Raw genomic sequence first — 27034 nt, 5'->3', positions numbered from 1 at the left:
GCCCTCCGCACGCTTGACTGATCTTGTACTTACGCCCAGCTTTTAGGCTGAAGTACGGTGCGACCGTTAGACTTCGTTTTGTTTCCTCGGTGGGAGATGTCACGACAATTGCTGCCGTAAATGTGCTAATGACGTGTTGATCATGAGGAAAGCGTGGTGACCTATAAAGGATCTTGGGGACGGCGGCCAGTATGTGGATATTGACCGTTATCCATTGGCTTCAATCATGCGACTATTATTCACCACACTGTTTTGCGTGCTGGGCGTTGCTGTAGCCGAAGATGGCTCACAAGGCTGGCTGCGCTATGCTCCTATACCGGACGGTCCATGCGCACAATCAGTACCCCCGGCGATCATCGCTTTGAACAGCACGAAAGTGAGCCCTGTCTACACCGCAGGCCAAGAGCTTCAGAGAGGCGTAGAGGGCATCATCGGACGAAAGCTGAACGTCAGCTCGACGGCAGACCAAAGCCAGTCTGCCATCATCGTCGGAACTTGGGACGCCTACGTAGCCGCGTACGGAAGCATCGATGAATGCGAGAACCTGGACGAAGATGGTTTCTTCCTCAGCACAACTACTCCCGGCAAAGTCATAATCATTGGACAGAATGAACGCGGTGCTCTCTATGGAGCCTTTGAGTATCTTTCTCAGCTCGCGCAAGATAACATCACGGATGCTTCAACGGTATACAACCCGCAAGTACCCATTCGATGGACTAATGAATGGGATAATATGGATGGCAGTATCGAAAGAGGGTATGCTGGCCCTTCATTATTCTTCCGGGACGGATTTGTCGTAGATAACACGACACGGGTTGCTGAATACGCTCGCCTGTTGGCATCAATTCGTGTAAACGGCGCCATCATCAACAACGTCAACGCAAACGCCACGCTACTCAACGATCGCAACGTGGAAGGCCTTGGTAGACTCGCTGATGCGATGCGACCATGGGGTGTGCAACTTGGCATATCCCTCAACTTCGCATCTCCGAATGCTAGTCTAGGCACATTCGATCCTTTAGACCCGAAGGTAGATGCATGGTGGGCCAACATCACCAACCAGATTTATTCCAAGGTTCCAGACATGGCCGGTTATCTCGTCAAAGCAAATTCAGAAGGACAGCCTGGTCCATTGACCTACAACCGAACACTCGCAGACGGCGCCAACATGTTCGCGAGGGCAGCCAAACCCCATGGTGGTGTTGTCATGTTCCGCGCTTTCGTCTACGACAACCACATCAATGAGACCAACTGGTACAACGACAGGGCGAATGCGCAATTGGAGTTCTTTCAGCATCTCGATGGAAAGTTTGACGACAATGTAGTTGTTCAGATCAAGTTCGGCCCGGTATGTCTACAGACGCTATCTATTCAAGAGCAGACTAACGTATCTCTGTTTCCCCACAGATTGACTTCCAGGTTCGGGAGCCAGCATCGCCACTGTTTGGATCTTTACGGCACACAAGCACGGCTATCGAGCTCCAGATCACGCCCGAGTATCTTGGCCAAAACTGCCACCTAGTCTATTTGGCTCCACAGTGGAAAGAGATCCTCGAGTTTGACATGAGATCTGACAACCAGTCATCCAAAGTCAAAGACATTATCACTGGAGAGCGCTTCAAGCGACCATTGGGTGGCTATGCAGGCGTGACAGGAGTTGGATCAAATGCGACGTGGCTAGGCTCACATCTAGCCATGTCCAACCTGTATGCGTACGGTCGATTAGCCTGGGACGCGTCCGTTGACCCGAAGATTATCCTGCAAGACTGGATTCGATTGACATTTGGCTTTGACCCGGACGTGCTCGACACCATCACCGATATGTCCATGAGGTCGTGGCCTGCATATGAAAACTACAGCGGCAATCTCGGCATTCAGACACTGACTGACATTTTGTACACACACTTTGGACCAAACCCTGCTTCGCAAGACGGGAATGGGTGGGGTCAATGGACGCGCGCGGATGCATTCAGTATTGGCATGGACCGCACCGTGAAGAACGGCACTGGCAATGCTGGACAATACCCGCCCGAGGTCGCTCAAATCTACGAGGACATTGAATCGACGCCGGACAATTTACTGCTCTGGTTCCATCACGTTCCGTATACACAGCGACTGAAATCCAACAAAACTGTGATTCAGCACTTCTACGACGCACACTACGAAGGTGCTGGTGTTGCGCAGGAATTTGTCGGGCAATGGGAGTCCTTGAAGGGCAAAATCGACGATGAGCGATACGAGCATGTATTGTTCAGGCAAACGTTCCAAGCTGGCCACTCGATAGTTTGGCGCGATGCGATCAACGAGTTCTACCACAATCTCTCACAGATAGCGGACGAGAACCAGCGCGTGGGCAATCACCCGTATCGCATTGAGGCGGAAGACATGATGCTTGATGGTTTCATGACTTACGCCGTAAGCCCTTTTGAGACAGCTTCCGGATATACGGCTATCGTCACCACATCAAACTCCACAACGGGCGTCGCGACCGCTAATGTCACGTTCGCCTCGGGAACGTACGACGTCGCTGTCAATTACTACGATTTGATTGGAGGTAAAGCGAAGTACGAACTCGAGGTTGGCGATCGGATCGTAGGTAGCTGGGTGGGGGATCTGGAAGACAAACTGGGACACGCGCCGAGCGTGTATCTCGATGGGCACTCCGCGACGCGCATCACGTTCAGAGGTGTTGAGGTTCGGCAAGGTGACGTGGTGCGACTCACTGCGCAAGCTGATGGGATAGAGCCCGCCCCGGTCGATTACCTCTCATTCTTGCCACCTGGCATTGTTGACTGAGTCGCTTGTGCAGCAAGTATGTACAAAAAAGCAAAAAAGATGCGAAATTGAAATTGATGTCCTCGCATTCGCAGACGCGACAATCTAATGTTTCCACTGCCCAGTCGGCTTCATTTCCACTACCGGGTTCCCCTGCGCGCCTCCCGCCCCGCCTAACCCACAATAGCGACTTGTCTCCTATTCCCCCAGGCATGGCAACACCATAGCCCAGTCGTTGGTGGCTTTCGGCGACGGGGAATTTCACCTGCACTCCCGCAATTTGAGGCAGGTCTCTTGCATTAGCCACCGCTCTGGAGACGCAAAGCCCAACAACACCCAACCCTCTCTCAAACAATGCGCAGCCTATTTTCTTCGTAAACTGAGCGTGATCTGTGTCTCCCCCCTTTCGCATCCAACGTCGTGGGCCACCAAGTAACCGGCGGGCACGCAAGAGCTTGAGATCCGTGCCGTACGCCAGTACTTCACGATGTGACAAGCTCGTCAGCTCCGACCAAGCCAACACACCTTCAAAATCGCCGACAGGCATCGCCGTCCCCAAAACAAACACGACAGCCACGACAGCCCGGCCACGCCCTCGACGTCTTTTTCAAAGTGCATATTAGCATCAACTTTGTCAACGCGCATCCAAACTAATGTCGCGTCCTAGTACGGTCGCTGCCCGATGCGCTGCGCTAGGAACTTCGATCGCCCAGGTAGCCGCTTCAGATGTTCGACTTTGCACCTACACGCGCTAACGCCCAAAACAGGTCATCCCGGATATCAGCAGCTTTGCTCGCAAATTCCGCGATGCTCGTCACGATCTGAACAAGATCAACAGTGATCTGCTCGTGATCAGAACTGGGCTGAGTATTGCGCAAGACGACTTTTCGGCAAAGTGGGCCGAGCTGCCGGCGTCTCTGATCGATGCTGTCTCGCGAGTTTTGGACTCATGCGACGATACCTGTGAACGATTGCATAAGGCTTTTCTTAAGCTCTCATGTGGTAGTAAACCGAAAGAGGACTGGCGTGTGCTGAAGGACGGACCTTTGGTGAATCTACGGCATGATCTTGACGCCTCAAAGGTGGTGCTAGAGTTGTGTCTAGACTATGTCGCATTGTAAGTTGTTTGCACCAGGAACGACGGAGCATTGCACGAGAACTGACTCAGCTTAGATTTTGCCAACAGGATACGATGGATTCGTTACTTCAGAATTTTGTCAGCGATCTCATCACGCAAAGTGATGAATTGCTGAAGAAGACGGATACAGATGAGATTTACGTGAATCAAACAGCACGCGACAAACTGTCTTCACTATTACAGGCTGTCCGTCTGCTTCGATCATGTATCACAGCTATTAAACGGGACGGGCCGTCTGCATCACAACTAGCAAAGAGGACTACTCTCCCACGTCCAGATTCCCTAGAGCCCGCCCTTGGCGAGGAGCCTCGAAGCGGCAGGAAGAGCCCCCACGAACAAGCTTCAACACGAAACAGCGCTAATGACGGCATTGGCACATGGCTCGCCAACGTTCCGTCCTTTGAAGACGCGCAGACTCTCTCTTATTCCGCACTTGAACAAACATCTGTTCCCAGGCGACTTCTGATACCGCCATCCCGGGAAGACATCACCCCATCGCGCGGCACATTCTACACTGACGACGGCGCGGCATCCAGTCCTACCCTAGTACCACCGGAATCTCGACTCAAGAAGTCATACAGCTGGTGTACTGATCTCTCAGGGAAGGCGAGTACTCGGCTACAACTTGCGTCTAGACACGCATCAAAACAAGCATCAAAATACACATCAACGCTGTCCAGCTCAGACGTCTCCATTTTTCATAGGAAGATCACCTCGGACCGGATAGCTGTGACAAAGGGCAAACGAAAAGAGTTGGAGCCGAACCAGAGGGCTGCGGTAGATCGAATCCTGGCAAACATACCAGCGGAAGCAACAGCTGCCGAAGTGGAGAGGGTGATATGGGAAGGCGCAAACCCCATGGCGACGCACCCAGAATTCGGATACTTCTTCATTCGAGTAGCGTACGAAATGTCGCCAGACATTCTTACCCTTCTCTTGGATTTTGGGGCTGACATTACTCGTGTCAATCCAGCACCATCGTCGTATTACTCCGCAATGCATGCCGCAACATTAGGACGGCAGCTCGCCACTGTCCGTTACCTTGCTTCTTTGGGCCACTCGATCGACAACCCTGATCATGATGGAGAAACGCCCCTTCATCTTGCTTGCAGGACGCCTGGTGCGTCTGCGATAGCAAAGTACCTTGTTGAAGCTGGTGTGGACGTGAACTTTGAGGCGAAGAACGGACGCACACCACTACAGTCTGCCCTCAAAGCGGTGAGACTCGAGGGCAAAGAGAGAAGCATGTTGATTGAGCTTCTGCAAACACATGGCGCTGAGGGTGAAGTGAAGAGGGATTTGGACTGTGGGAGGGGTAACGAGAAGGGAAGACATGTGCTTGGATTAACATGAAATCCGGGTTGATCAGGACAAAATGAAAGTTCCTTTGTTTCTGCTTCCGGTGGCGATCATTACTTCTCTCATTTTCGGGCCTCGCGCCATATCTGAAATAGTAGAATTGTCATCTGGCTCCGCTTTGTATTCGCAGGGTCTCTTCAGGCGTTGTTATAATACGGTGGTCAACTGAGAATGGCGAAATCGGAAAAGATACCCAAGATATTGTATTATAATCATAATCGATGATGTTGAGGCCCTCTCAATTGACTCCGATGCTGCTCGATACTACATCCAGCATGTGGTTGATCTGGAAGGTACTCTGGACGCCGAAACGTCTCTAGCCGCCGCTAACTTATCGTGAGGTCCACTCTTCGTCGGCCAACTCCGCTATCAAGGACTCACTCACCTCAACTTCCCACCCATCCCCAAAGCTTGCAGCACACATTGCGCCTTACGACGTGTATCATGGTCAATATGGAGAACGCATACAAGATGTGGGTGGAAGGGAAAGAGGTGGAAGGTCGAGCGGAGCAGTCAGTTAGCGGGACCCCTCATTCGTGACCCACCCCAATTGCTAACAGCATCACAGGCTCGCCGTTGAAGACCCCGCGACTGGGGAGATCTTCGCGCACTGCCATGCCGCATCTGCGGCTGATGTCGATGATGTTGCCCAAACTGCACACAGAGTCTTCAAATCGGGTGTGTGGTCGAAAGCCCCGCGCCATGTGCGTGCGGACACGCTGGACCGAATAGCAGAACTTTTGACCAAGAATCTCCCGAGGCTTATCGCGCTGGAAGTACAGCAGACCGGACGCGCTATTCGTGAGATGAATGCCCAGGTCCCGACTCTTACGAAGTGGTTCAAATATTACGCCGCGTTGATACGAACCGAAGAGCGCTCTGTCCTGCCAACCGTCGGTAAACTACATAATTGGGTTGACCGTAAGCCGCTCGGTGTAGTCGCGCAAATTACGCCGTTCAACCACCCAATGTTGATTGCTGTCAAGAAGATCGCACCCGCATTAGCCGCGGGCAACTCCATTGTGTTGAAACCAAGCGAGCTGACGCCGCTCACCAGCATTGAGCTTGGCAAGCTTCTGAAAGAGGCCGGCTTGCCCGACGGCGTCTTTTCAGTGTTGCCAGGCGACGGCATCACGACCGGAAAGGCTCTTGTGGAGCATCCGCTCATCAAGAAAGTCGATGTTACTGGCGGCACACCAGCAGGACGCGCCATTGGCGCCATCGCAGGACGCAACCTGGCACATTACACCGCCGAGCTTGGTGGTAAGGCTCCTCTCGTCGTGTTCGAAAAAGCGCACGTGGATCTTGCAGTCAACGGCGTTGTGTTCGCAAGCTTCATAGCCAGTGGCCAGACGTGTGTGGCAGCGACGCGTATCATCGTGCAGAACAACATCATCGATCAGGTAGTGGAGAAGCTGAAAGCCAAGGTGCAGAGCATTGAGAGGCGGATGGGATCACCGAAGAATGTGGAGTCTATGATGGGTCCCCTCATATCGGCGAAACAGCTCAGTAACGTTGAGACACTAGTCAACGACGCAAAGGATGCAGGTGTGACGGTTGTCACAGGTGGCCAACGAATGACTCACAAATCTTCACTGGACGACACCGACTTTTCGAAAGGCTACTTCTATCCACCAACAATACTGGCGGATGGCACTGCGAAGAAAATTATCGATACGCGCATATGGAAGGAAGAGGCTTTCGGTCCTGTTATCGTTGTCGTAGGCTTTGACACGGAAGAAGAGGCACTAGAGCTTGCAAACGACAGCGAATTTGGTCTGGGCGCTGCTATCTGGACGCAAGATCTCTCACAAGCCTTCCGCGTGTCGGAGAGCATCGAGAGTGGTATCTGCTGGGTTAATACGCACCATCGTAACGACCCAAGCTCTCCGTGGGGCGGCATCAAGAGCTCAGGAGTGGGCAGCGAGAACGGTGTCGACGCTTACAATGCTTATACAACATCGAAGAGTACGATTATAAACTATGCGACCGCTGATGAAGGGCTGGCTAGCGATGACTGGTTCAGGGAGGGCGCTGGCGAGGTTAGATATGGATGAGAGATATCGTGTCTCGATATAGTGAAAGAGAGGCCGCTATCAAGCGAGGCGTCATGTTTCGTAGAAAGAGCTATTCTTGAACGTCTTGTGTGCTCTAAAATAAGCACAGTGAAAGAACACAACAATCTGTGACTGACACCTCGTGGGAACTGGTGTTTTCGCTGACGGGGCTCTTGCGAATGACCTAGGCCAGTGAGAGAAAAGGTTCGTGACTATCATCGGTCACTTTATATGCGATCTACTGTTCTCTCAACCCCAAGCATTCTGCTGAACTAATGTCTAGATCTCCAACACTATTGTCCGGTCATGTCGAGCACTAATCAAGATGCGCCAGCGTGTGCACCATCCGGAAGTCAAGGAAAGACCCACAAGTCTAATTCATCTCTGACTCTCTCTTCCACTTCGAAATCCAGATCTCCTGCCATAACCCCAACTGTATCAAGAGAGCGAGGCACAGACCCTGATGCTCCTTGGACGGCCAGGTCATGGGTAGGAGGATCTAACAAGGGCAACATGTTTAGAGCACTACAAAAGGCGGGCGAAGACGTCAGTGTATCTGGCAATGCGCCTTGGAAAGACTTCACGGCAATGGACTTGGCTCAGGCATTGGTCGCCTGTCGCAATAAGCGCATCGATCAAGGACTCATCGAAGGAACACGAATCATAGGTGGTGACTATGAGCGAAAGCCGCGATCCATCAGCTCCACCAAAAAGAAAGATATCCTCCGTATACACACAGCTCCAGCGAAAGAGCGCGAACCGATCTCGAAACGCGAATCTCTGTTCATTTTAAGGAGCCTCCATTCCCACCTTAAAATGATCAAGAACGCTGCTATTGACGAGGCAGAAACCTCACAGCACGGCAGCCTACAAGCGGGAGTAGATGGCATAAATGCATTTGTCAACCCTTACCCAGAGCTGTGCAGCACACCCGGGTTTGAGCTTGACGGGACACCTCTCACAGGTTTCAAGATCATTATGGACTGTTTTTCGAAGCCCATGATATCGGAAAAAGCCCAAATGCTGGTCCGCACGGTCTTGCACCATCAACACGAACTTGTCTTTTACCACCAGCAGTGCCGAGAAATTGACGGTGACAGGAAACACTACTTGGCATGCCTAAAAGAAGTCTACTATATCCAAAGGACTGAGCTGTGGCGCGAGATGATGAAGAGTGTAAGTGTTGATACTGATAGTGAACTCGGAAATCAGGTGGAGGCTATTGTCAACGACACGTTTGTCAATGTAGATGATCTGTTGAGAAATGGTCGACTTTAGGAAGGCCGTGACGAAAGTCCGATAGTGTTAGTCTGCTAGACATGTAATAAATCGTGCTCTCGAAAGCTAGTGTTGCGAGCGGGAGTGCTTTGGCGCGTGCCATATGGAACGGAGGGGCAAACCTTGGAAGTCCGGAAATGGCTGAGGTCACGTGGGGGAAATTGCATCCGGAGGGTGACGTCATCGTTTTGGCGAAACTTTGCGACGCGTCGCGTTCAACGGCATTAACACCACCACCCAGCCACAATTTCAACAGCTGTCTCCAGTGCACACTCCTCGTCCCAAACTACACGTCTTGTTCAAAGGCTACGATCAGTATCGGCAGCATGAAGCCTAATGCTCGACCAACTGGCCATGCAGCGGCCTACCAGGGGTGGCAGCCAGAGCGGTTTTCAGCGCTCACTCTCTCCAACTCAGCAAGCATGGAAAAGGATCGAGCTTGATGACAGACTCTGGAACAGTTGTTATACACCTTATCATGGCTGACTACTAACATTACAACAAGACAGCTGTACACAAGCAAACGTTCCTCCTCGCGTCCATAACCCCCGAGCCTGCGATCGAATATGCTCCCGCACTCGATTCGATTGACCCGCGTCAAATGCCGTACTACTCGTCATCTAGAGCGAATTCTTCGTCTTCAGGATCGCTCAAACTCCACAGCATCTTGTCCTCCTCAGCGCAACGCTCGTCCTCGGCATCCAACTCCCGATCGCCGATCCTGCCTGGGTACCCAGGTGCCAGAAGCTTGTCGAACAGAATCCGTCCACCAACCGCAACATCGTCACTAGCTTTGGCTCGCGAGACAGCACGCTGCTCTTCGTGGTCGAGGTTGTCGGTAATAAATGCAGGCAGGGGTGGGATGTAGTGCCTGAACTGATGGGTACACCGACCAGTCTGATGGCCAAAGCGATACTGCTTGCTGCGGAAGCGCTTGTTCTCAGGACCAGGAGCTTTCGCGCAAATGTCGCACTCGATCGTCTCCTTTACAGGGCACGCGTCGGCGTCATGCACGTCTGCCTTTTCGCAGTACCAACAGAACTGAGCAGTGCCCCACGTCTGAGGCGGGATAGCCTTCTTCTCCTCAGCAAGATCGGTCCATATATCGTTGATGGAACGGCCGGAGATGGTGCTGTCTGACGGGAATTGATTGCCATGCGTACCCGGAAACAAGACTGGGAAGAGGACAACGAGAAAGAACAGTGTTGTCTCATACACCGCATCATTTGAGCTGTTGTGTAGCCATATGTTGCTTGTATCGATTTGGAACCCACGAAGAAGCTCGACGAACCTCGGCAAGCTCTCCCCGCGTTCTTTGTTTGGAACAGCGACGATACCGGCGTGGCTCGCCAGTGCCCCAAGCGATCGGATCGTGAGAACGATGCTGTCAAGCTTAGCCGTGTTAAGGTTCCATTGCTCCTTCAGCTGGCGCTCATCGTTGTTCAGGCCTTGACCAAAGAAGATCACTGGCCTCTTCGAGCCATCGTCGCAGCGCTGGTTGTCGAGGAACTGGGTCACGACTGCTTGGGCCTCAGATTTCGTAACGAAACGCGTTTGACAAAACCTTGGGTTCAGCTCAGTATCACCGAAAGGGATACCAAACTTATCTTTCCCCTTGTTCCGCATGTGACACGTCTCCACGATGCGTAGGTGATGTACTGCGAAGTTTCGAATCAGGTTCTCGAAGTCGCTTGGGCTCTTGCAGCCACGAAGCTTCTTCATCGGGAAGACGACGAGACCGCTCTCGTTGATTATCTCCATTGGCTTGTCGGGAGGTTGGTTGTACCATTCGAGGTCTAGACAAACTCCCAGCGTATCGTCCCACTTTGCCGGTGCGTCTGGGATTGGAGTAGTGCTAAAGCTGCGGACGAGGTCAAGAGCTTTGCGACCCTTGCAGAAAGCCTTGACACCCTCAAGGGTGTTTGGATATATCGTAGTGGTCGAAGCCATATTGTGTACTCGTGGTGTATGACTTTGACAGTTAGCGTAGGTCACAGATTGGTTGGACGCTTTCCGTACCTTTATAAATCCGGTGATGGGGAAGTGGTAATTCGAGAAACCAGATCTGTCGACTTCGATATGGATTACGCAGCTTTCGCGTTTCGATATGACGTATACTGGTCGAGAAGTCGGGTTGAGCTTCGCCACGATGGTCTTTTGGAGCAGAAAGCAATGTTTATATATTGATAGAGGAGAGTAGCCTGGGAACTAGCCCGTGAAATGCCAGGAGAAAGACTCGATCGCCTCAGTGACGACGTATACAGCGTATGCCCCCCAGACAACATAAAACATATTCATTGCCTCCGTTACTTACGTGCCTGGGCCGACACAGAATCCGGAGGCTGGGCTTGCAAAGTCAGTGTCGACATCGAGCAACTAAATACCGGAAGCTTTCAAGCAGGCAGCAAGCCGGCTATTCGCTTGATCGTACTTGGAAGCCAAAGTCTAGACGGTGACAAGCTTTGGGTAGATATTGGGCAATTGGCTCTTGCTACTGGTTAGATGTCTGCGAACATGTGTCTGAGTCGTTCCGTGCCTTGCAAAGATATTCCGAGTTCAGTGTTTCTCATCTTTGCATTAGCAGCAAGGGACATATGGTCTTGGAAATGGCGTTCAAAGACGTTCCTACTGCTCAAGGGTTTCATACTCTTTATGAGTGCTGTCAACTGGTCTTCTTGCAAGCATGACTAACGTAAATCCATCCCCCGTAGACTTGCCAAGCTGCCTTATGCGTTCACATGCTAAGGCTCAACCAACTTCTCCAACACCTCATTCATAGCCCTATCCGCCTCGCCCATCCTAGCCTCGTTATCCTCTCCGGGAAGCTGCCATGAGAGACTATTCTGTAACCTCTCCCAGAACTCCAAGTAATCTCTCATCGGCCCCTCTAGCACGGTCTCAACCTCATCCGCCGGAGTCTCAGCGCTGACCTGGCGAAGTTGTGCTGAGATATCGAGGAGGAGCCGGATCATGTGCTGAGAATACAGGTCGATCATGATAGGCGGTGCGGCGAGGGCTAGTGACGTCGGCTCGTGGCGCGCACCGAATCGGTCAGGGTCGAGAGACAGGTCCTTCTCCTTGAGTATGTAGTCCTTGGCCAGGCTGAGCTTGCTGCGCAACATCCCGTGGTATTTCGCCTCTTCATCGGGACCGAAGTTGGCAAAGTCAGGTGCCTCATTGGTTTTGGCGTCGACGAGGGTTGCGACGGTGAGTTTTAGATGCTTGAACCCGTTGTCTTGTTGGTTGAATGCGACTCTTGAATCGGTGTTGCGGCCACCCCCAACCTGACCGGAGACCCAATGGCGGCGGAAGTCATCGTCGCCAAATGCGAGAGCTGTTTTGTCTTTATCGTTGACGCCGATTTTGCGGGTGCGTACGGGCATTATGGGTGTAGCTGGGGTTCAAATTTGCGGTCGCGGTAGGAGTATGAGAGGGAGCAAATGATCGAGTGATTTCACGACTGCGGCCTCGCCGTAGAAGTGACTAGAGAGCGGGGGTGCACACAGGCAGCATCAAGGCAACGAGGGCAGTGTTTGGTGCAGAGCTGGAGTGTTGGTGAGCACGGGCCGCGAGTCGCATTCACTACCGTATCGTCATAAGTTGCTCTTGTCAAACAATTGGTAGAGCGACAGATGGGTCACAGTGAATGTACTACTTCGTGCGCTCTTGACCTAGAACAAACTATCTAGGTAGTCTGAGCTTTCCAGCCACCCAATATGGACCTCTAAGCCACCAAGAGCTTGTTCCGCCTCTAACATCTTTTCAGCATCCTCTAAAGCAGTCTCGGTGGCATCACTTAATTGCCTGGTTTCATTGTCATACGCGACTACCTCCATCCGTTGCGGATCATACTGTCCTTTGTGGTAATAGCTGATACCGCTCTTACGAAGACGTCTCAGTAGACCCACCAGTGCCATGGTCTCTCCTTCGATGATCATAGGGAATGTTGGAGTTTCGGAAATGCGGATCTTGTACCGAAAGTCGTCCTTTACTGGGTTGCATGCTTCCATTAATCCATCGCCCTTTCGATCTTCAATTTCGTCGGGGTCTGCGATGCACCAGTTACCATCTTCATAAGGATCGTAAGCGATGTGCGAAAGCTCCCACATCATCAGCTTGATACCTTGCGCGCTGATATACACATGCGGCTCGCAGGACTGTCGAGCGGCCGATGGCGGCGACTGAAAGATGATCCGTGAGGGTCTCCACGACGCCATACAGTCATTGAAGGATTCTTTCGAAGTTGGGTCCTGAAATATACTTCTCATCTTTCTAGCGTAGCGGAAGATGTCACGACCAATCTGTCGACTGTATATGAACGCAGCTTGTTGTGCGAAGGCGTTGGCGAAATCTTCCCTTGTCAACACTCGCGCTATCTTAGCGATCCTGCAAGTGCACGGCAGGTCGACGAGGGTGTTGGAGTTTGCTGTGTTGTAGGCTTCGTGAAGTTCCTTTTGTGGGTTGTCTTGGTGCCAATCAGGCTGGTTTTCATCCTCATGGGTATGCTTGCGTTTCAGGCCTGCGAGGGGCGGGATATATGAGCGCGATTTTGGTTCATCGTGGGATTCTGGTTCATCATGCGATTCTGGTTCATCGTGCGCAAACTCCGGAACACCTTGTGGTGTCGCATCCGATGGAACATGGTCTGCAATTTCCTTGGGCTCCGCATGCGCTGCGTCGTCATCGTTCGCTGGAGTGGGGTCATAGCTATCTTCTTTCCCTGCTTCTGGTACTTCCTCACTGGGAGTTGACTGTAGTACTGTAGAAGCTGCAAGATCCAGATTCTTCTCCTTCCGTACTTTGACGTGAGCCAGTAGAGCCTCGATTATTGCATCTGCGGATGTCTTCGGGGCCTGTAGAGATTTGATGTCGTACCCATCGTCCTTTAGCAACTTCAATCGTTCGATGTTGTTGGCTTTCTGCTTCCACGTCTTTTTATCCCAGACTTTGTCCAAGCTCAGCCCCTTGTGAGCGATGCCTTTACATGCTTTCTCTTCCCAGATATGATCTTCTGACGAGATTTTCGCGCATGGATGGTTTTGTGAGATGACAGGAGCCGCCTTAGGTGGGTCAGTGGCTGGTACAGCCAGACTGCGGGCGAGAACATCGGAGTGCAAACTTATCGGCGTTAAAGGTAAAGGAGGCACGAGGTGCTCGGGGCTGTTTGCTTCCTGGGTGCTAGAGACATCATTTCTCGCGCGCATCCGCTCAATGATGTCTTCATCTGGGTGTTGATAGTTTGAACCATTGGCAAGCGCTTGCGCACGACACAGCTGATCGATCGTGAGATCCTTCGGCTTACTGTTTTCCGTGTCCCACGCATGGTTGATACAGCGAGGCTCAAAGGCGACAAAGCGATTAGTCTTTTGTGAATGCTGGTGGATCCTCCTGTCGATGCGATGCATCTTATACGAAGCAAGTCTTATAATGGTGGTTAGTCTCGTCAAAGTGCAAGGATGGTATTCGGTACCGGTTTGCTATACAGGTACTGTTTAGCACTTTTCCAAACTAACCTACTTGGATGAAACTGGGTGGTTCTTCCGTGCAGGACAAGAAGGCCAGCCAAAGAAGTAGAGCCGAATGGTTGTGCAGGGAGTGAGAGATCACCGGGGGGTGTAGTCCGCGCCCGTAGTTATACAGAAAGCAGGTACATCTTGTGGGGCACATCGCTTTCCCTCCACGTCGTGTGACATAATCTTTGGCGCGTGTGAGTGACGCTGGATAGCTTTCACCCGGTTGAATCGCCACGATGTTCGTGAAGAAAGCTGGTTGAGAAGCGGATCGAAGAAGACCAGTAGGGCGTAGCTGCAGGCCGAGCTTTAGTATGTAGCATGTGTGAAAGATCAATAGTAAAGCCGCCGTAGTGAATATACCGGATCTATATCCTTATACTAACAGTCAGACGCATTGTAGAGTGCAGTAGTAAACGAAGAAAGCTCCAAGTGAAATGCACCGTTCTAGACTGGACGACAGAGTTGAATGTATGTCGTGAGTAAGACGTAGCAGCCTTTTGTCAGCGAGGCCATACTGTACTGAGTTCATCGCGACGAACAAACTCTGATGTTTCAAGATTCCGAGCTCGCAAAGCAAACCTTCTCATGTGAGTAACACCCACCTAGAGTCGGGAAGCTTCCGGAAAGGCATTGATAAAATGAGATAGGACTCTAGTCCTCGTGGCCACGCTTGAGGCTCGAGCCGCCATAGTGGAACGAGATGACAACAAGACCGCTTGTTCGACGTCACGGGTGACAGAACCGTTAAAAAGATGCGCAGCAGAGATCCCTGGAAGGAGCAGACTGCTCGTTCGTTGTTGAAGGTAGAGTGTTGGAGTAAGCACGCGTCCGATGAATTCTGCAGTAGTGCTGCTCTGGCCAAGGACTGACGCGTTGTTCGGGCAAGCAGCTAAGGGGCCTCGTCACATATTCCAGTCGCAGTGTAACCGAAAATTCGCTTTTCTTCGCGGGGCACAGTTTCCGAGATGGCGCTGATGGCGCTGATGGTGTAGGTGATTGAATTCGGTGGGTGTGACAGATACGAAGTCTGGGCGGGCGAACTTCGGAACCGAGCGCGTGCGCGACGTGACACACTAACTTTAGTGGCGTCATTCACCCAACCTCCTTCAATTCAAACACGTCTTTCCTCCTTGACATCATTCCTTTCAGTCTGATTGCCCTGCTCTAGTCTTATCGAGACATCGCCGGACGAATACATAGGCTCTGTCTCGCTTTCAGCCCACGTGTCTTTCAGTTCCCGGTTCGACCACCTCACGCCGTCCATTCGCGACAATATGCCTCGCGACCTTTCTGAGTCCACTCGGCAAGTACATGCTTACTTATCGATTCGTCCTGCATTCTCTACATCGCGTTCGCTTTCAATGAGGTGTACATCCATCGCGCCATTACCTCCACGCTCACCGTCTCCTCGTCTTCGCCATCGTGTCATCTTGTTCAATGTTATCAGTTGCATGGTCATTCATGTACATCGAAGATACCTTCAATGCGAGTAGACGTTCGATCGATCTTTGGTGCCGCTTATGCGCGCATCCGTGTGTGCTCATGTCTCCATCCGTTTGTTATCGCGCAGTCACGTGACAAGGCGCTTGCTGCCTCCAGGGCAGGCTGCTTGCTATTGGCTGTCCGTGCTAGCACAATCACCTCTATCAGCACAATCAGCTGTACCGATACTACATTGTTGTAAACACCGACCCCGTCCTCCCCTCGCTGCAGCGGACTGGCAATGGCCGCGCCTGGCAGCAACCGCTATGCGATGTTCGCGAGTGCAGACAGCAGCGAAACTCCCGTCCGCAGTCCCGCTATTGACCATTCTCAAAACCCATTCCTCAACCAGATTGCCGATGACTCGATGCCATGGCAAGAGGTCAAGAAGCGCGGCGCCCCTGCAGTACAGCCGGCACCACCGGTTCGACGCTCTCCGCAGGTGCTGAATGACCGCACCAAGGCTATCCTCAACCGCCCACGCGCCCAGCAAGGGCAAGATCGCATCGTCTCGGGCTCAACGGACAATACACCCGAAAAAGCATACGATCCACACGAGAACTGGTGTGGCGTCTGCTCGTACAAGTTCGCCAACAAAGCTGCACTGCTCAGTCACATTAAGCAGAGCGTCGGACACGAAAACTATTGCAACCTCTGCAAACGCGTCTTCGTGGACCGCAATGGTCTCAAAAACCACGTCGACAATGCAGCGAACCATGAAGTTCATTGCAACCTTTGTCTCTCCGCTTTCAAGGATGACTGGGCTCTCAAGAACCACTTCGAGAATAACTACAGCGTCGGCCATGAGTGGGTGTGTCTTACTTGCTTGCTCGGCTTCAACACTCGCGCTGAGTTGGAGCGACATCTTCAAACCGCTGCGAAGCATACGTGGTGCGGAACATGCCAGCGCCGATTTCGCAATCAGGATGAACGGGATGCACATTGGGAACAGACGAACAGTAAGTGGTCTGAGAGCTTCTAAGTTGCGAGCTCGTGTCTTTTTGCCTGGTCAGAGCGTTCATTCTCTTGTTCAACGATTACTTCACCTTAAGGACTTGACTGACCAAGGTAAGGGCATAAGCATTGCTTACAACCAGGTTGCGACTTCGATGGGCCAGACGAGTCCACGCTTGCACGGCATCTCAAGTGTGACCACTTCCAGTGCGAAGGCTGCAAGCGTATACTACCAAGCTTTACCAAGCTTACGCAACACTACGAGAGCTGTGCATTCGCACTTGCCTGCCCGCAATGCGGCGAGCACTGTGCTGGAAAGACCCAACTGGGTATTCACCTCGAGAACTGTTTCCTTTGCGAGGAATGTGGCTTCCACACTCACCACGAGGGCAACTACCACATTGTGAGTGATCTGCCACGCGACTGACTCGCGACTGCCACGCTGACAACACACCAGCACATGACTAAGCACAGGTCCGCTGACATTGGCTGTTGGGCCTGCGACGCACCAATGCGCACCTACTCCAGTCTCATCAATCACTTGGAGTCAGGCAAGTGCCCCAACTTCAACGACCCGGCACTTCTTACGCGCTGTCTTGGAAAGTGGTGGTACTCGGCGCTTTACATGGATCTCGATATGCATGCGTCCATTCGCATAGGCCGCGTCGATATCCGCGAGGTACAGCGTTGGTCGGCAGCTGGTGACCTTCACCCTTTCGTGTGTCGCGACGAGGGATGTGGAAAGGTCTTTGGTCATCTGAGTTCGCTGGTATTGCACTGTGAGAGCCAGGCTTGCGGTTGGGGTGTCGATCGCTTGAACATGCCGGGACTGGAGAAGGAGTTCAAGCACGCGTGTCTTCGGAGGGACAGTGCCACTGCCTAGGACCGAGTGCAACCTCCGATGGTAGTGAAGATGCTCAAGAATCGGCCTGGAACGCAGAGGATAGTCCTTTATTTTGTCTCATCCATGATACTTGAGCTACACCGGAGTTGCTCATCCAATACTCAAGATACAGTCGTCTGGCTCATAGCATACCATGACGGCTTCATTGACCCATGTCCCATGACTGTACTGACTCGCTCAACGTGTTACCAACCACCACATCGGCGCACTGGTGCATCGATCACTATACAGCCAGAAGATGCGAAATAGAAACCCAGCTGGCCATAGTTATAGTATTACAAATGAGCCTAGTCGACTGCTCTTTTGACCTTTTGAACGCTTCACGACGTGTGTTACGCGCGACCTTTCATCATCACCTCGTCACAGTCCTACCGCCTCCGCTCACCCGTCTCGCTGCCTTTGCCCTCTAGACGCCCGGTGATCTTCTTCTCGAACTCATCAGGATGAAGCGTCCTGCCTGTCTTGTCCCTGAATCGCCAGCTGACCCTATTCCACACCATTGAGCAATCTTGTTGTAAGATGCGAGCGACTAGACGCAAGTCATCGGCAGAGAAAGTATCGTCGGGTTTTACTTCGAGTTCGAGAGGACGAGCGGCGATGGAACGGGCGTTGTTGTTGTTATTGTTGTTGCCGTTGCTAGCATTGGGCTGAGGGGGTGCTCGCGGAGGCACTTTGTTTGAAGGAGCTTTCTGCGCTGAAGCTTTCGAATCTCCGGCACCGCCACCGGTTTTGGTTTTCTGGTTGTTGTTCGTCCCTGTACCCCAGGTGTTTCCACCGGTGTTATCCCAGCTCGCGGCAGCATCATTCGCGCCGTCTCCACCACCCGTAGTGGCGCCAGTGCCCCATCCAACTTGGGTTTCCCAAGCATTCGTACCAGTACCTGCAGCATCTCCCCCAACAAAGTCCCAGCTTGCAGTACCGCCCCATGCATCGGGTGCTTTATCCCCAGGATCGTTCTTGTCACCAGACTCGTCTTTGCTGTTACCAGTATATTCTCCAAACGTGAGACCCAATAAACCGCCATCATCCCCCGTTTCCTCCTCCTCCTTCTCTCCTTTTTTCTTATCATCCTTGTTGTTTCCATCGTTCTGATCTGCTTTCTTCCCCTTCTTCCCCTTCTTGTTTTCACCTCCCTGTTTGGCCCCACTTGGTTTCCAATCCTTCGGCTTGATATCCTTGAAGCGGCGTTTGCATTCATGCTCAGCTTTACCAAATTCTTCGACTATCTTAGCCCAGGTAATCTTTGAATCATCCTTCATCTGCATCAGCTTCTCGTCTTGCTCTTTTGTCCATCCACTCGACTCGCCGTCCTTCTTGCTATCATCTTGTGGGGCTATATCGCTCTCTGGGGCAGTCGGTGTGTTCCAAGCATCTGCGGGGTCATCTTTCTTCTCTTTGTTGTCGTCGCCACCTGTAGCATCTGGGGTAGTGCCCCAGGTGGCTGCGAGCGGATCGCTTGTGTCATTGCCCGATTCCTGTACGACCCATGCATCACCTTTGTTACTTGAGGCCTTCTTCGAGCTCGACTTCTTCGATTCGCTCTTTGCATTGGCGTCACCCCACCCATTACCAGCCCAAGGGTCGTCTCCATTGGCGGCGGGCTTGGTCGAAGCTGGTTTCTTCGGGGTGCCTTTCGCGCCTGCTAGCTCCTTTGCCGGCCGCTGTTCAGAAGGTACCTTCGCAAGGCTGGCTGCAGTGAGTCGTGGTTTGCCGGTGCCTGTGAGCCTGCCTTTTCGTCCGTCGCTCGCGGTCCACTCTACGATGCGACCAGGAGTAGACATCTGGTGGTAATTAGCCTAAAGCTTCGTCATGGTATTCAATGGGGGCAGTCACTATGTTAGTAGGCTGGCCGGGCTTCCCAGTTTGCGGCGGAGGTGCGGGTGGCTTTACTTCCTTGTACGGCTTGTCACTAAAGCCTAGGATGTATGCCATGGACACTCTACGCGGAGCGCCATTTGCATCCGTCATCCCGATAGCTTGGAGGTGCAGGCGCTGAGTTCGAAGTGAGGGCGTTGACACCGTGCGCAAGAAAGGACGCGGTCCGTAAGCGACGACGACGAAAACGCCACGCGGAGACGAGCGGCAATTGAAGTGAATAAAGCAAGCTGAGATTGAGCGCACAAGAAAGACGTGCTGGTGTTTCGGGGACAAGTGTGGGAGCGGACTGACGATGGTCTTGGCGGCAAACAGATCTGTTCAGAACCTCTAAATTTGGACGGCAGAAGAGAAGGGTACATGACCGAACGATAACAGAATTTAAAGAAAGGACGTTATCCTAAGACCTACGCGCACAGAAGAAAGGAAGTGGACGACGAAGAGAATATTTCGTGAGAGATACACGGGTGTTACCTTCCGCCTCAACTCGTTGACGTAGATATCCAGGCTACCAGCGATCTGAGCTGCTGAATCACGACACACCATCTCCATGGTCCCCAGCTGTACCTTGAAGTTCTGTAGTAGCGCATTGTGGTAATCGTGCGAGACCCTGAAGGGTAGCGGATGTCAGCGCACGCAGACTGCACAGCGAATCGCGAAATTGTCATGTCATCTACTGATCCCTAACATATTAGAACAAATGCTGCATCGCATCTAGGATTCACTAGGAAGGCTGTGAACGAAAAACAATATTGCGGGGTGTAGGACAGAGCAGGACGCCGTTCGAAGGAAGTTGAGACGGAGCCGGGGCTGACTAATCTGAACGCTAACGTTCTGGGCCCTTGCATTGCGGGCAAGCTGGCATCTCCGTGTACGTAGCTTGGCGCTCGACGAAACACCGAATTCGACACGACAGAGCAGCATCACCATACACCCGCCATGCTGTTCCCATCTCTCGCCATGCTCGCTGCGGTGAGCAGCTTGCTGTCATTCGCGACGGCGCACAACATCCAAATGAAGGCCCACCAGCGCGAATGCTTCCACGAGTCCCTCCACAAGGACGACAAGATGACAGTCACGTTCCAAGTCGGCGACCGGGAGTTTGGCGGCAGCGGAAACTTGGAGATCGATTTCTGGGTGCGTAAATGAGACTCCAATCCTGCCTCCAAACCACATAGCTGACTATTTATCCACAGATCGAGACGCCCTCTCGAAGCTACCAAGTCCACGAACGCGGCGTATCCTCCGGCGACCACTCCTTCGACGCCAAAGAAGACGGCAAATACACATACTGCTTTAACAACGAGCACTGGGGTGCGAACACGAAGGAGGTTTCGTTCAACGTGCACGGCATTGTTTACGTCCCTGAATCGGAAGCCCCCCAAGACCCATTGGAGAAGGAGGGTGAGGAACCACACTGGATAGTTAGGAGAGGTCAGTACTGACAGAAACAGTGCGAACAATGTCGGAACTTGTCTCCCAGGTCAAGGACGAGCAGAGCTACATCATCGTGCGCGAGCGTGTACACAGGAATACTGCTGAGAGCACGAACGCGCGCATCAAGTGGTGGAGCATCTTCCAGTTGATGGTACTCATCGGCCAGGGGTTCTTCCAGGTGTGGTGGCTCAAACGGTTCTTTGAGGTAACCAACACCCGTGCATCCTATTATCATTCCAACAGTACTCAACTAATCCCGTCTACAGGTCAAGCGTGTTGTTTAGCTTTCCCTCTTCTCTCTCACGAGCTGCGTGCGGCGCAACATCTCTAGTTTTTGCCGCTAGTCTACGCACTTTGTCTCGATTCTTCTGGCGTTGGAAGCGTTGAATAAGCACAGGAAAAGGCGGGAGTATGGTGGTTACTTTATGACTCATCAACGAGATCTGGGTAAGATTACATTTTCATATGCAGAGTTCATCCAGTTCGCTCGATGTTCCACGGGTCTGCTTCTGCCTACGAAGCTTGGCACGTATTGACCCGACTAAAATCTGGTTTGGGTCAGCTGATTCGAAGACAGCCTGGCACCTGGAGAAGAAGATCATTTTAGTGGTTGATGAAGACAGGTTCCGTGAATGTTAGTGTGGTTAGCCCCCCTCAACGTATCACTGAATCATTCACCACTATTGCTTCCATCTGTGGCATTTCTATATAAAGGTGCTCATATATCACTTCATGTTGATAAACCTCTATCTCTACCTCGATGTTCCCAGCTCGTTTTTCAACCCTTCGTTTGTCATTAATCTCCTGATCCATCTCATTACGTCAACAACATAACAGTCAGGCAGCGACGTTGCAGCCTCAACGTGGTCAATCCGCCACTTTGTGCGCGTCCCTATCCGCAGTTGTCGGGTGAAGGCGGGAGACACGTCGCGAATTTGCACTGTCGGTGTACTCCCTTGTGTTGTCGGGGTAGCGTGCCTTCTATCACTGGTCGCTGCTGCCTCCCATACGACCGTCACCACGAGCAACGGCAGTATAAATAGTCAACAACCCCCGCCCGCCTCTTCCAACACCAAATATGAGCCTCTCGATTCAACCTGCTGCAAGTACACCAGATGAACCCTTCACAACATGGCGCGCCTTCCGGCTGGCCTCAGGCTATGAGCTTGGATGACGTGCATGACGCTGCATCCGCGCGCAAAGACTCGATGGCTACCTTTGGCGCTCCCTCTCCACAAACAACTGCGGCAAGTACTTTCATCTCAACTCCTCTTTCCCCTGAGCCCGAAATCCTTCACCAACCGCAACATCGGTACAACGTGCCTGTACCACATTGGGCGAACAGGCAACGACCACCTACGCCGCCCCTTCACCACCTCGACGATGTGCGCCAACATGATCCTGCGAAACCATTGCGAGGCCCGTATACATCGCCTTACAGCACATTTGCACCAGCATACATTCATCCCTCAGTATCGAACATCCAGGATTATCCGTCACAACAAACTGTCGCTCTACCCCCTCTACCAGTATGTATCCCTTGCTATCACGCCAATCTAGGGAAAATCTGAACAGGTCTGGAGCCTACATCGACGTTAGGGCACCTACCTTGCAGGTTTTCATGCTGATGTAGGCTGCAGACCTGTCCAGGTTTTCCCTTGTATGAGGTGCTATGCTTTGCCAACGCAGTGTTGAGACATCTTACTATTCGTGCTAACAGCTTGACAGAAAGCGCCCTCTATCCAGCATTGGCCAACTCACAACCTTAGCATGGTAGATGCACAGAGCAAGAAGAAGCAGGACGAGTACAAAAGAAAGGGCGAGGTAGCGAGGAGAAAGACAATTTCCGCTCAAGCCTCAGCGCCGCAGTACCAACTGATCAGAGAGCCTACATCGATGCCTCGCAAACGCAAGGCTTCAATTATTGACGACTTGACAACTACACCTGCACCACCTCCTCGCTTTAGACGTCTTCTTCCGGGTTCACCCAAACCAAAGCATGGGCAGCAACAGAGCTTCACAAGCAGCCCCGTGGTAAACCACCACCCGACTCCTCATCTACCGCAACCGGGCCCCATGCACTACATCGATCCGCGGCAGTATCACCCACCACCGTATATTTCTCCCTACCCACAGTATCAAGAACCGGTTCATGCGCGACCCTTAGTTTACATGCCTCAACATCAACCGCATACGCCCGCAGCACCTCCACCACCGCCTCCCAAGATTGTCCACCCTGAGACTATACCCCAAGATATCACAAGCATCTACGACGAGTACAAGTGGCCGGTCGTGCTATATGAGCTTGAACCTGGACATGGCTTCGAATTTGCCGAGTCCTTTTTACAAGATCAGTTTGAGAAAGGAATCTACCACTCAGACAGCGACAGATGGGACGCGCATATTACAGCAGGCTTCATCAAGAATGGAAACAGAATGTCGCTTCTAGTTTTACACAATGCTGCGAACCCGTTCCAGTATGACCCACCGGCCACAACGACTACCAGCATCGGCGTATATGGAATGTTTGCTCATGAGCATAACGAGATCCATTGGACGACTGTTGCGCCATCTGTTCACAAATGGCTCCGCTTATCCATGGAAGCGGATCTTCTCACGGTCAAACAGAAGTGGTTTCCCAACATGAAGGCTTCTGACAAGCGGTTCCATCGCGCGTATTGGTTGGCTGCCAATAAACTGCCGCTCAACCGCATACTGAACCATAACATGGCACCCGAGGAGCCGTACGGAGTGTTTGAAGACAACGAGAAGAATAACTTTGTGATTACGGAAGAGGACCTGCAGTACGGGTGGGATGGAGAGAGTGTATCGGTGGAGAAATCGGAGAAGATCTGGCAGAGTATTGTCGACGAGCTGGAGGGAGTGGACCTGGCGGACGTCGAGCACGTGTCTATAGGAGGATCAGAGAGGGCGTTTACGGCGGACTGGTTTAGCAAGTGAGGGTGTACTCGCTACCCAAGTCTGCCATGAGCTCATATACGATGGAAAAGGAGGGTTTCGGGAAAGGAAGTGGCTGCCAGTGGGCCCGCATGTAGAATAGTCTCAGTCAGAGAAATGAATGACAATCCAAACCATCAGAACACTTTGGACATTCATCTGCTATCCACAAGCGCTAATGAGAAAGCTAGTCTACTTCCAACTCTATCAGGCCGAGGCCATGGCTCTCGATAAGAATTGTCCACCGTCCCACCGCGTTATCAAGACAAGGGCCTCGCTAACATCCAAATCTAGCACTAATCATCAATCTCCTCGTCTTGAACACTCATCGTCTCCACGCTCTCGGTAAGGCTCAAGCCCGTTCCGCCCGCCCTCAAGGAAGGTTTCTTCCCTTTGCCCTTTGTTCTCTTCTTGCTTTTCGCACCGCTGGTCTCGCCCACTGGCGGTGCATCCCGGACCCAGCGTGAGATGGCCTCCGCTCGTTCCGTACTGATCGGATATTCGCGACCGTCATCTTGCGCCCAGCGCTTAGGTGGGGTGGGTTGTGGCGACATTGGGTTGCCATCTGCGTCGCTAGGAGGAGATTGCTGCCTCTTCTTCTCGGCCTCCTCGTCCTCTCTGTTCCGGCGCTCGCGCGCGCGAACCGCACGCTGAAAGCTTTCTTCGTCGACGACGCGTTCGTCGGCTAGGGCTTCGAGGATGGCTTCGTGCTTCTGACGTTCGCGTCGTTGGGCTTCTGTTTCGCCGCCGCCAGACCCGTTCATGCCGTTCTTTCCTGCTACGTCTGTGGAGCCGTTCTTGCCGCCTCCATGGCCAGGTAGGGGGGCAGGGCGGCAGAGGTTCTCCCAGGATGTTGACAGGCCGATCCAGTTCCCAGCTCTACGGAGGACTTCGATCCAGTCTGCGCGTGCGGGGGAACGTGCGGCGAGAAAGATGGGGTAGCCGTCGCAGACGCGAGCGAGGCGGGCGGCATTGTGGGCGTGGCGGAGGTGTTCTTTGGGGGGTGTTTGTATGAGCGCGTGGCAGAGGAGGAGACTGTGCAGGGCATCTGTAATGAGGGGGTGATATGTTATACTCTCGTGGCTATCTGCGAAGGCGGTGGCTGCTGCTGAGGCTGCGGACTCGGACGAGTTGCGAGGCGGTGGATACGGGGGCAGCGAGGCGGGAGGTGCAGCATCGAAGAGCTGGGAGACTTTGAAGATCTCCGGTGGAGGGAGTTTGGGCCACGATGCGCGGTCAGAGGAGGATTTGGTTGGGCCGCGGTGAGGGACGAGGGCTTCGGAGATGGGTGATGAGGCGCCGTTTGTCTGCTCGATGAGGCGGTTCATATTCGGTTTGATCTTATCATTCGAATAGCCGTTGGGGCTGCCGTTCGCCGAGTGGCCCAGTCTGCGCAAGAACTCTTCGGCGAGCTCAGCGGAGATACCGGGCGTGTAGTCGAAGTGTGAGAGGAAGGCGACATAGTCTCGGAGGGCGCGTTTGGCGTTTTGGCGGACCTGCTTGCGGGCTTCGAGGCGAAGATGATTGCTGTGCGCTTCTTCTGGTGTTATTGGATCTGGTTCCTTACCTTCGGCGATTTGGGCATCGCGCCGTGCCTTTGCCTCTTCGGCTGCCTGTAGGCCGTCGAGGGCAGCATTGACGTGGCCACATGCTATAGTGAAGTATACGCCCGCGCGATGGAACAGCAGCTGTGTCTCGAGCGAATTGGGGTGGTCTTCGTCGGGGATCTTGACTTCCTGCCGCCAATCCCGCCCATATTGTTCCTGGAGCGTCTTTGCCAGCACCAGCTGATCGTTGCCTGCGCGATGCTGTGCCATCATGTACCGCGCCGTGCTCAAGGCCTCACTCAGGTCCTTGGCCGAGTTCACGTAGTCCTCCTTGAAGATTCTTGTCAATGCGCGCGTTCGAAGGGGGCTCCCGTCGTTGGGTCGCTCGCTGATGATTTCATTCAAAGTATGCAAAGGTGTACACTGGGCCATCATGCGGCTGGGAATCTTCTCGTGGAAGAAGTGGACGTACTTGGCGTCGACGTTGTTGGGCTCGCGCTGCAGCACCAGGTGCGCGACGTCTTCCAGCGTGCTTGCGCTCTGCATGGTAGCTACACTGGCCGCGATCTCGTCCAAATGATATGCCTGACTCAGCTTGCTCGTCGCCAGCTCCCGCATGCGATGCTTCCGCTCTCTACTCAGCTTCGAGGTCCCCCCTCCCCCGTAGCCTATCCCCAGCGCGGCGGCATTGCCCAGCATGCTGTTGTTCCCATTGAGGCTGTTGCTGAGGGCGGCCGACGTCAGGCCCGACGTGGCGCGCACAGCCAGGTTGGTCGCCTCGTCGACGGCCTTGCGGATCTTGACGAGGTCGTAGAAGACGGCGGGGTCAATCGGGTGGGGGCGCGGGGAGAGGTAGTTGCTGTGGGCGAGCGACTCGAGGACCTCGGGGGGCAGCTGCAGCCAGGGGCCGTGGAACGAAGAGATGTAGCGCCAATGCCTGTAGTCCCGCCATTAGGGTATTGTCTCTGTGCATCACGACGGCAGTACCCGCCCAAACTCACTTGTTGCGGCAGATGATGAGGGCAGACGTCGAGGGCTCGCCGGCCGGCTTCTTCGCGGTTGCTGCGCCGTTGGCAGCGGGCGGCGGCGTCGACGAGGCGCTGCCGTTGGGCGCGGCATCAGCCTGCGCGCTCTTCTTCTTGCGCGCCATGTTCCAATGTCTTCGGTATACAACTCTCGCCGGGGACGTCTGCTCTGCACTGGCTGGAATGATGCCGTATCGATAATAAATTTCGTCTTGGCGTTAGCGCGGAGACGGAGCTTGCGTCTTTGTCTCCGACACGGCACCCTTCACCTCCCTCGTCGCGTCGTCCCAGCCATCCTCCCTCACAACGCGCTTTCTTTTACCTCGATCGCGTCTTCTCTCACACAGTGATGCATTCTCGTCCTCGCGCTATCACACCTGCCCATGCCGTCAGGCGGCTGGCATGGGTCGCCCTTCCTTCGCGTGATGCTTGACAGGGGCATGCAACGGCCTCCTGCAGCGCCCTGTTCTAGCTTTACCCCACCGGTTCTTTACAGCACCTTCCACGACGACTTCCCATGATGTCACTCTTTTCCTAGGCAAAGTCTTTGGCGGCTTTCTTTGAGCTGCACGTCTGGAATTCCATCAGTACTACTGCGTGTTCAGCAATCATCACAACCCTTATTCGCTACACATGCCTTCCTCGCCAGCCAATCGTCACCGTCTGCCCTCAGTATGGTGGTGCCGGCACACGGTCCAGGCTGCCATGTCGCCCGCTGGACTTTTCACGGCT

General features: G+C 53.1%; 10 protein-coding genes across 10 annotated transcripts; 6 read left to right on the top strand and 4 right to left on the bottom strand.

Moving 5' to 3' along the window:
* Nucleotides 1–226: 226 nt before the first annotated feature.
* On the top strand, nt 227–2796 carry J4E87_005962 (uncharacterized protein; the record flags this gene model as incomplete). The annotated part of the gene is made up of 2 exons (XM_049377567.1): nt 227–1348; nt 1408–2796. The coding sequence occupies 2 exons, from the start codon at nt 227–229 to the stop codon at nt 2794–2796; spliced, it is 2511 nt and encodes an 836-aa protein (XP_049232608.1).
* A 632-nt stretch (nt 2797–3428) lies between these two features.
* On the top strand, nt 3429–5266 carry J4E87_005961 (uncharacterized protein; the record flags this gene model as incomplete). The annotated part of the gene is made up of 3 exons (XM_049377566.1): nt 3429–3488; nt 3543–3892; nt 3949–5266. The coding sequence occupies 3 exons, from the start codon at nt 3429–3431 to the stop codon at nt 5264–5266; spliced, it is 1728 nt and encodes a 575-aa protein (XP_049232607.1).
* A 459-nt stretch (nt 5267–5725) lies between these two features.
* On the top strand, nt 5726–7329 carry J4E87_005960 (uncharacterized protein; the record flags this gene model as incomplete). The annotated part of the gene is made up of 2 exons (XM_049377565.1): nt 5726–5784; nt 5841–7329. The coding sequence occupies 2 exons, from the start codon at nt 5726–5728 to the stop codon at nt 7327–7329; spliced, it is 1548 nt and encodes a 515-aa protein (XP_049232606.1).
* A 1887-nt stretch (nt 7330–9216) lies between these two features.
* J4E87_005959 (uncharacterized protein) lies at nt 9217–10557 on the bottom strand (the record flags this gene model as incomplete). Its single annotated transcript, XM_049377564.1, has 1 exon — nt 9217–10557. The coding sequence occupies one exon, from the start codon at nt 10555–10557 to the stop codon at nt 9217–9219; it is 1341 nt and encodes a 446-aa protein (XP_049232605.1).
* Nucleotides 10558–11348: 791 nt separating this feature from the next.
* J4E87_005958 (uncharacterized protein) lies at nt 11349–13930 on the bottom strand (the record flags this gene model as incomplete). The annotated part of the gene is made up of 3 exons (XM_049377563.1): nt 11349–12001; nt 12290–13831; nt 13927–13930. The coding sequence occupies 3 exons, from the start codon at nt 13928–13930 to the stop codon at nt 11349–11351; spliced, it is 2199 nt and encodes a 732-aa protein (XP_049232604.1).
* Nucleotides 13931–15843: 1913 nt separating this feature from the next.
* On the top strand, nt 15844–17439 carry J4E87_005957 (uncharacterized protein; the record flags this gene model as incomplete). The annotated part of the gene is made up of 3 exons (XM_049377562.1): nt 15844–16561; nt 16700–16959; nt 17014–17439. The coding sequence occupies 3 exons, from the start codon at nt 15844–15846 to the stop codon at nt 17437–17439; spliced, it is 1404 nt and encodes a 467-aa protein (XP_049232603.1).
* A 389-nt stretch (nt 17440–17828) lies between these two features.
* Nucleotides 17829–19241, bottom strand: J4E87_005956 (uncharacterized protein; the record flags this gene model as incomplete). The annotated part of the gene is made up of 1 exon (XM_049377561.1): nt 17829–19241. The coding sequence occupies one exon, from the start codon at nt 19239–19241 to the stop codon at nt 17829–17831; it is 1413 nt and encodes a 470-aa protein (XP_049232602.1).
* Nucleotides 19242–20274: 1033 nt separating this feature from the next.
* Nucleotides 20275–21056, top strand: J4E87_005955 (uncharacterized protein; the record flags this gene model as incomplete). The annotated part of the gene is made up of 4 exons (XM_049377560.1): nt 20275–20472; nt 20532–20739; nt 20790–20977; nt 21039–21056. The coding sequence occupies 4 exons, from the start codon at nt 20275–20277 to the stop codon at nt 21054–21056; spliced, it is 612 nt and encodes a 203-aa protein (XP_049232601.1).
* Nucleotides 21057–22542: 1486 nt separating this feature from the next.
* Nucleotides 22543–23733, top strand: J4E87_005954 (uncharacterized protein; the record flags this gene model as incomplete). The annotated part of the gene is made up of 2 exons (XM_049377559.1): nt 22543–22741; nt 22940–23733. The coding sequence occupies 2 exons, from the start codon at nt 22543–22545 to the stop codon at nt 23731–23733; spliced, it is 993 nt and encodes a 330-aa protein (XP_049232600.1).
* Nucleotides 23734–24026: 293 nt separating this feature from the next.
* J4E87_005953 (uncharacterized protein) lies at nt 24027–26427 on the bottom strand (the record flags this gene model as incomplete). The annotated part of the gene is made up of 2 exons (XM_049377558.1): nt 24027–26214; nt 26279–26427. The coding sequence occupies 2 exons, from the start codon at nt 26425–26427 to the stop codon at nt 24027–24029; spliced, it is 2337 nt and encodes a 778-aa protein (XP_049232599.1).
* Nucleotides 26428–27034: the final 607 nt, after the last annotated feature.

The sequence above is a fragment of the Alternaria ethzedia genome (assembly GCF_023757985.1).
Source record: "Alternaria ethzedia strain BMP 0044 chromosome Unknown scaffold_13, whole genome shotgun sequence".
In the NCBI taxonomy this organism is placed as follows: domain Eukaryota; kingdom Fungi; phylum Ascomycota; class Dothideomycetes; order Pleosporales; family Pleosporaceae; genus Alternaria; species Alternaria ethzedia.
Note: the sequence above shows the minus strand (reverse complement) of the source record. Positions and strands in the feature narration are given on the sequence as shown.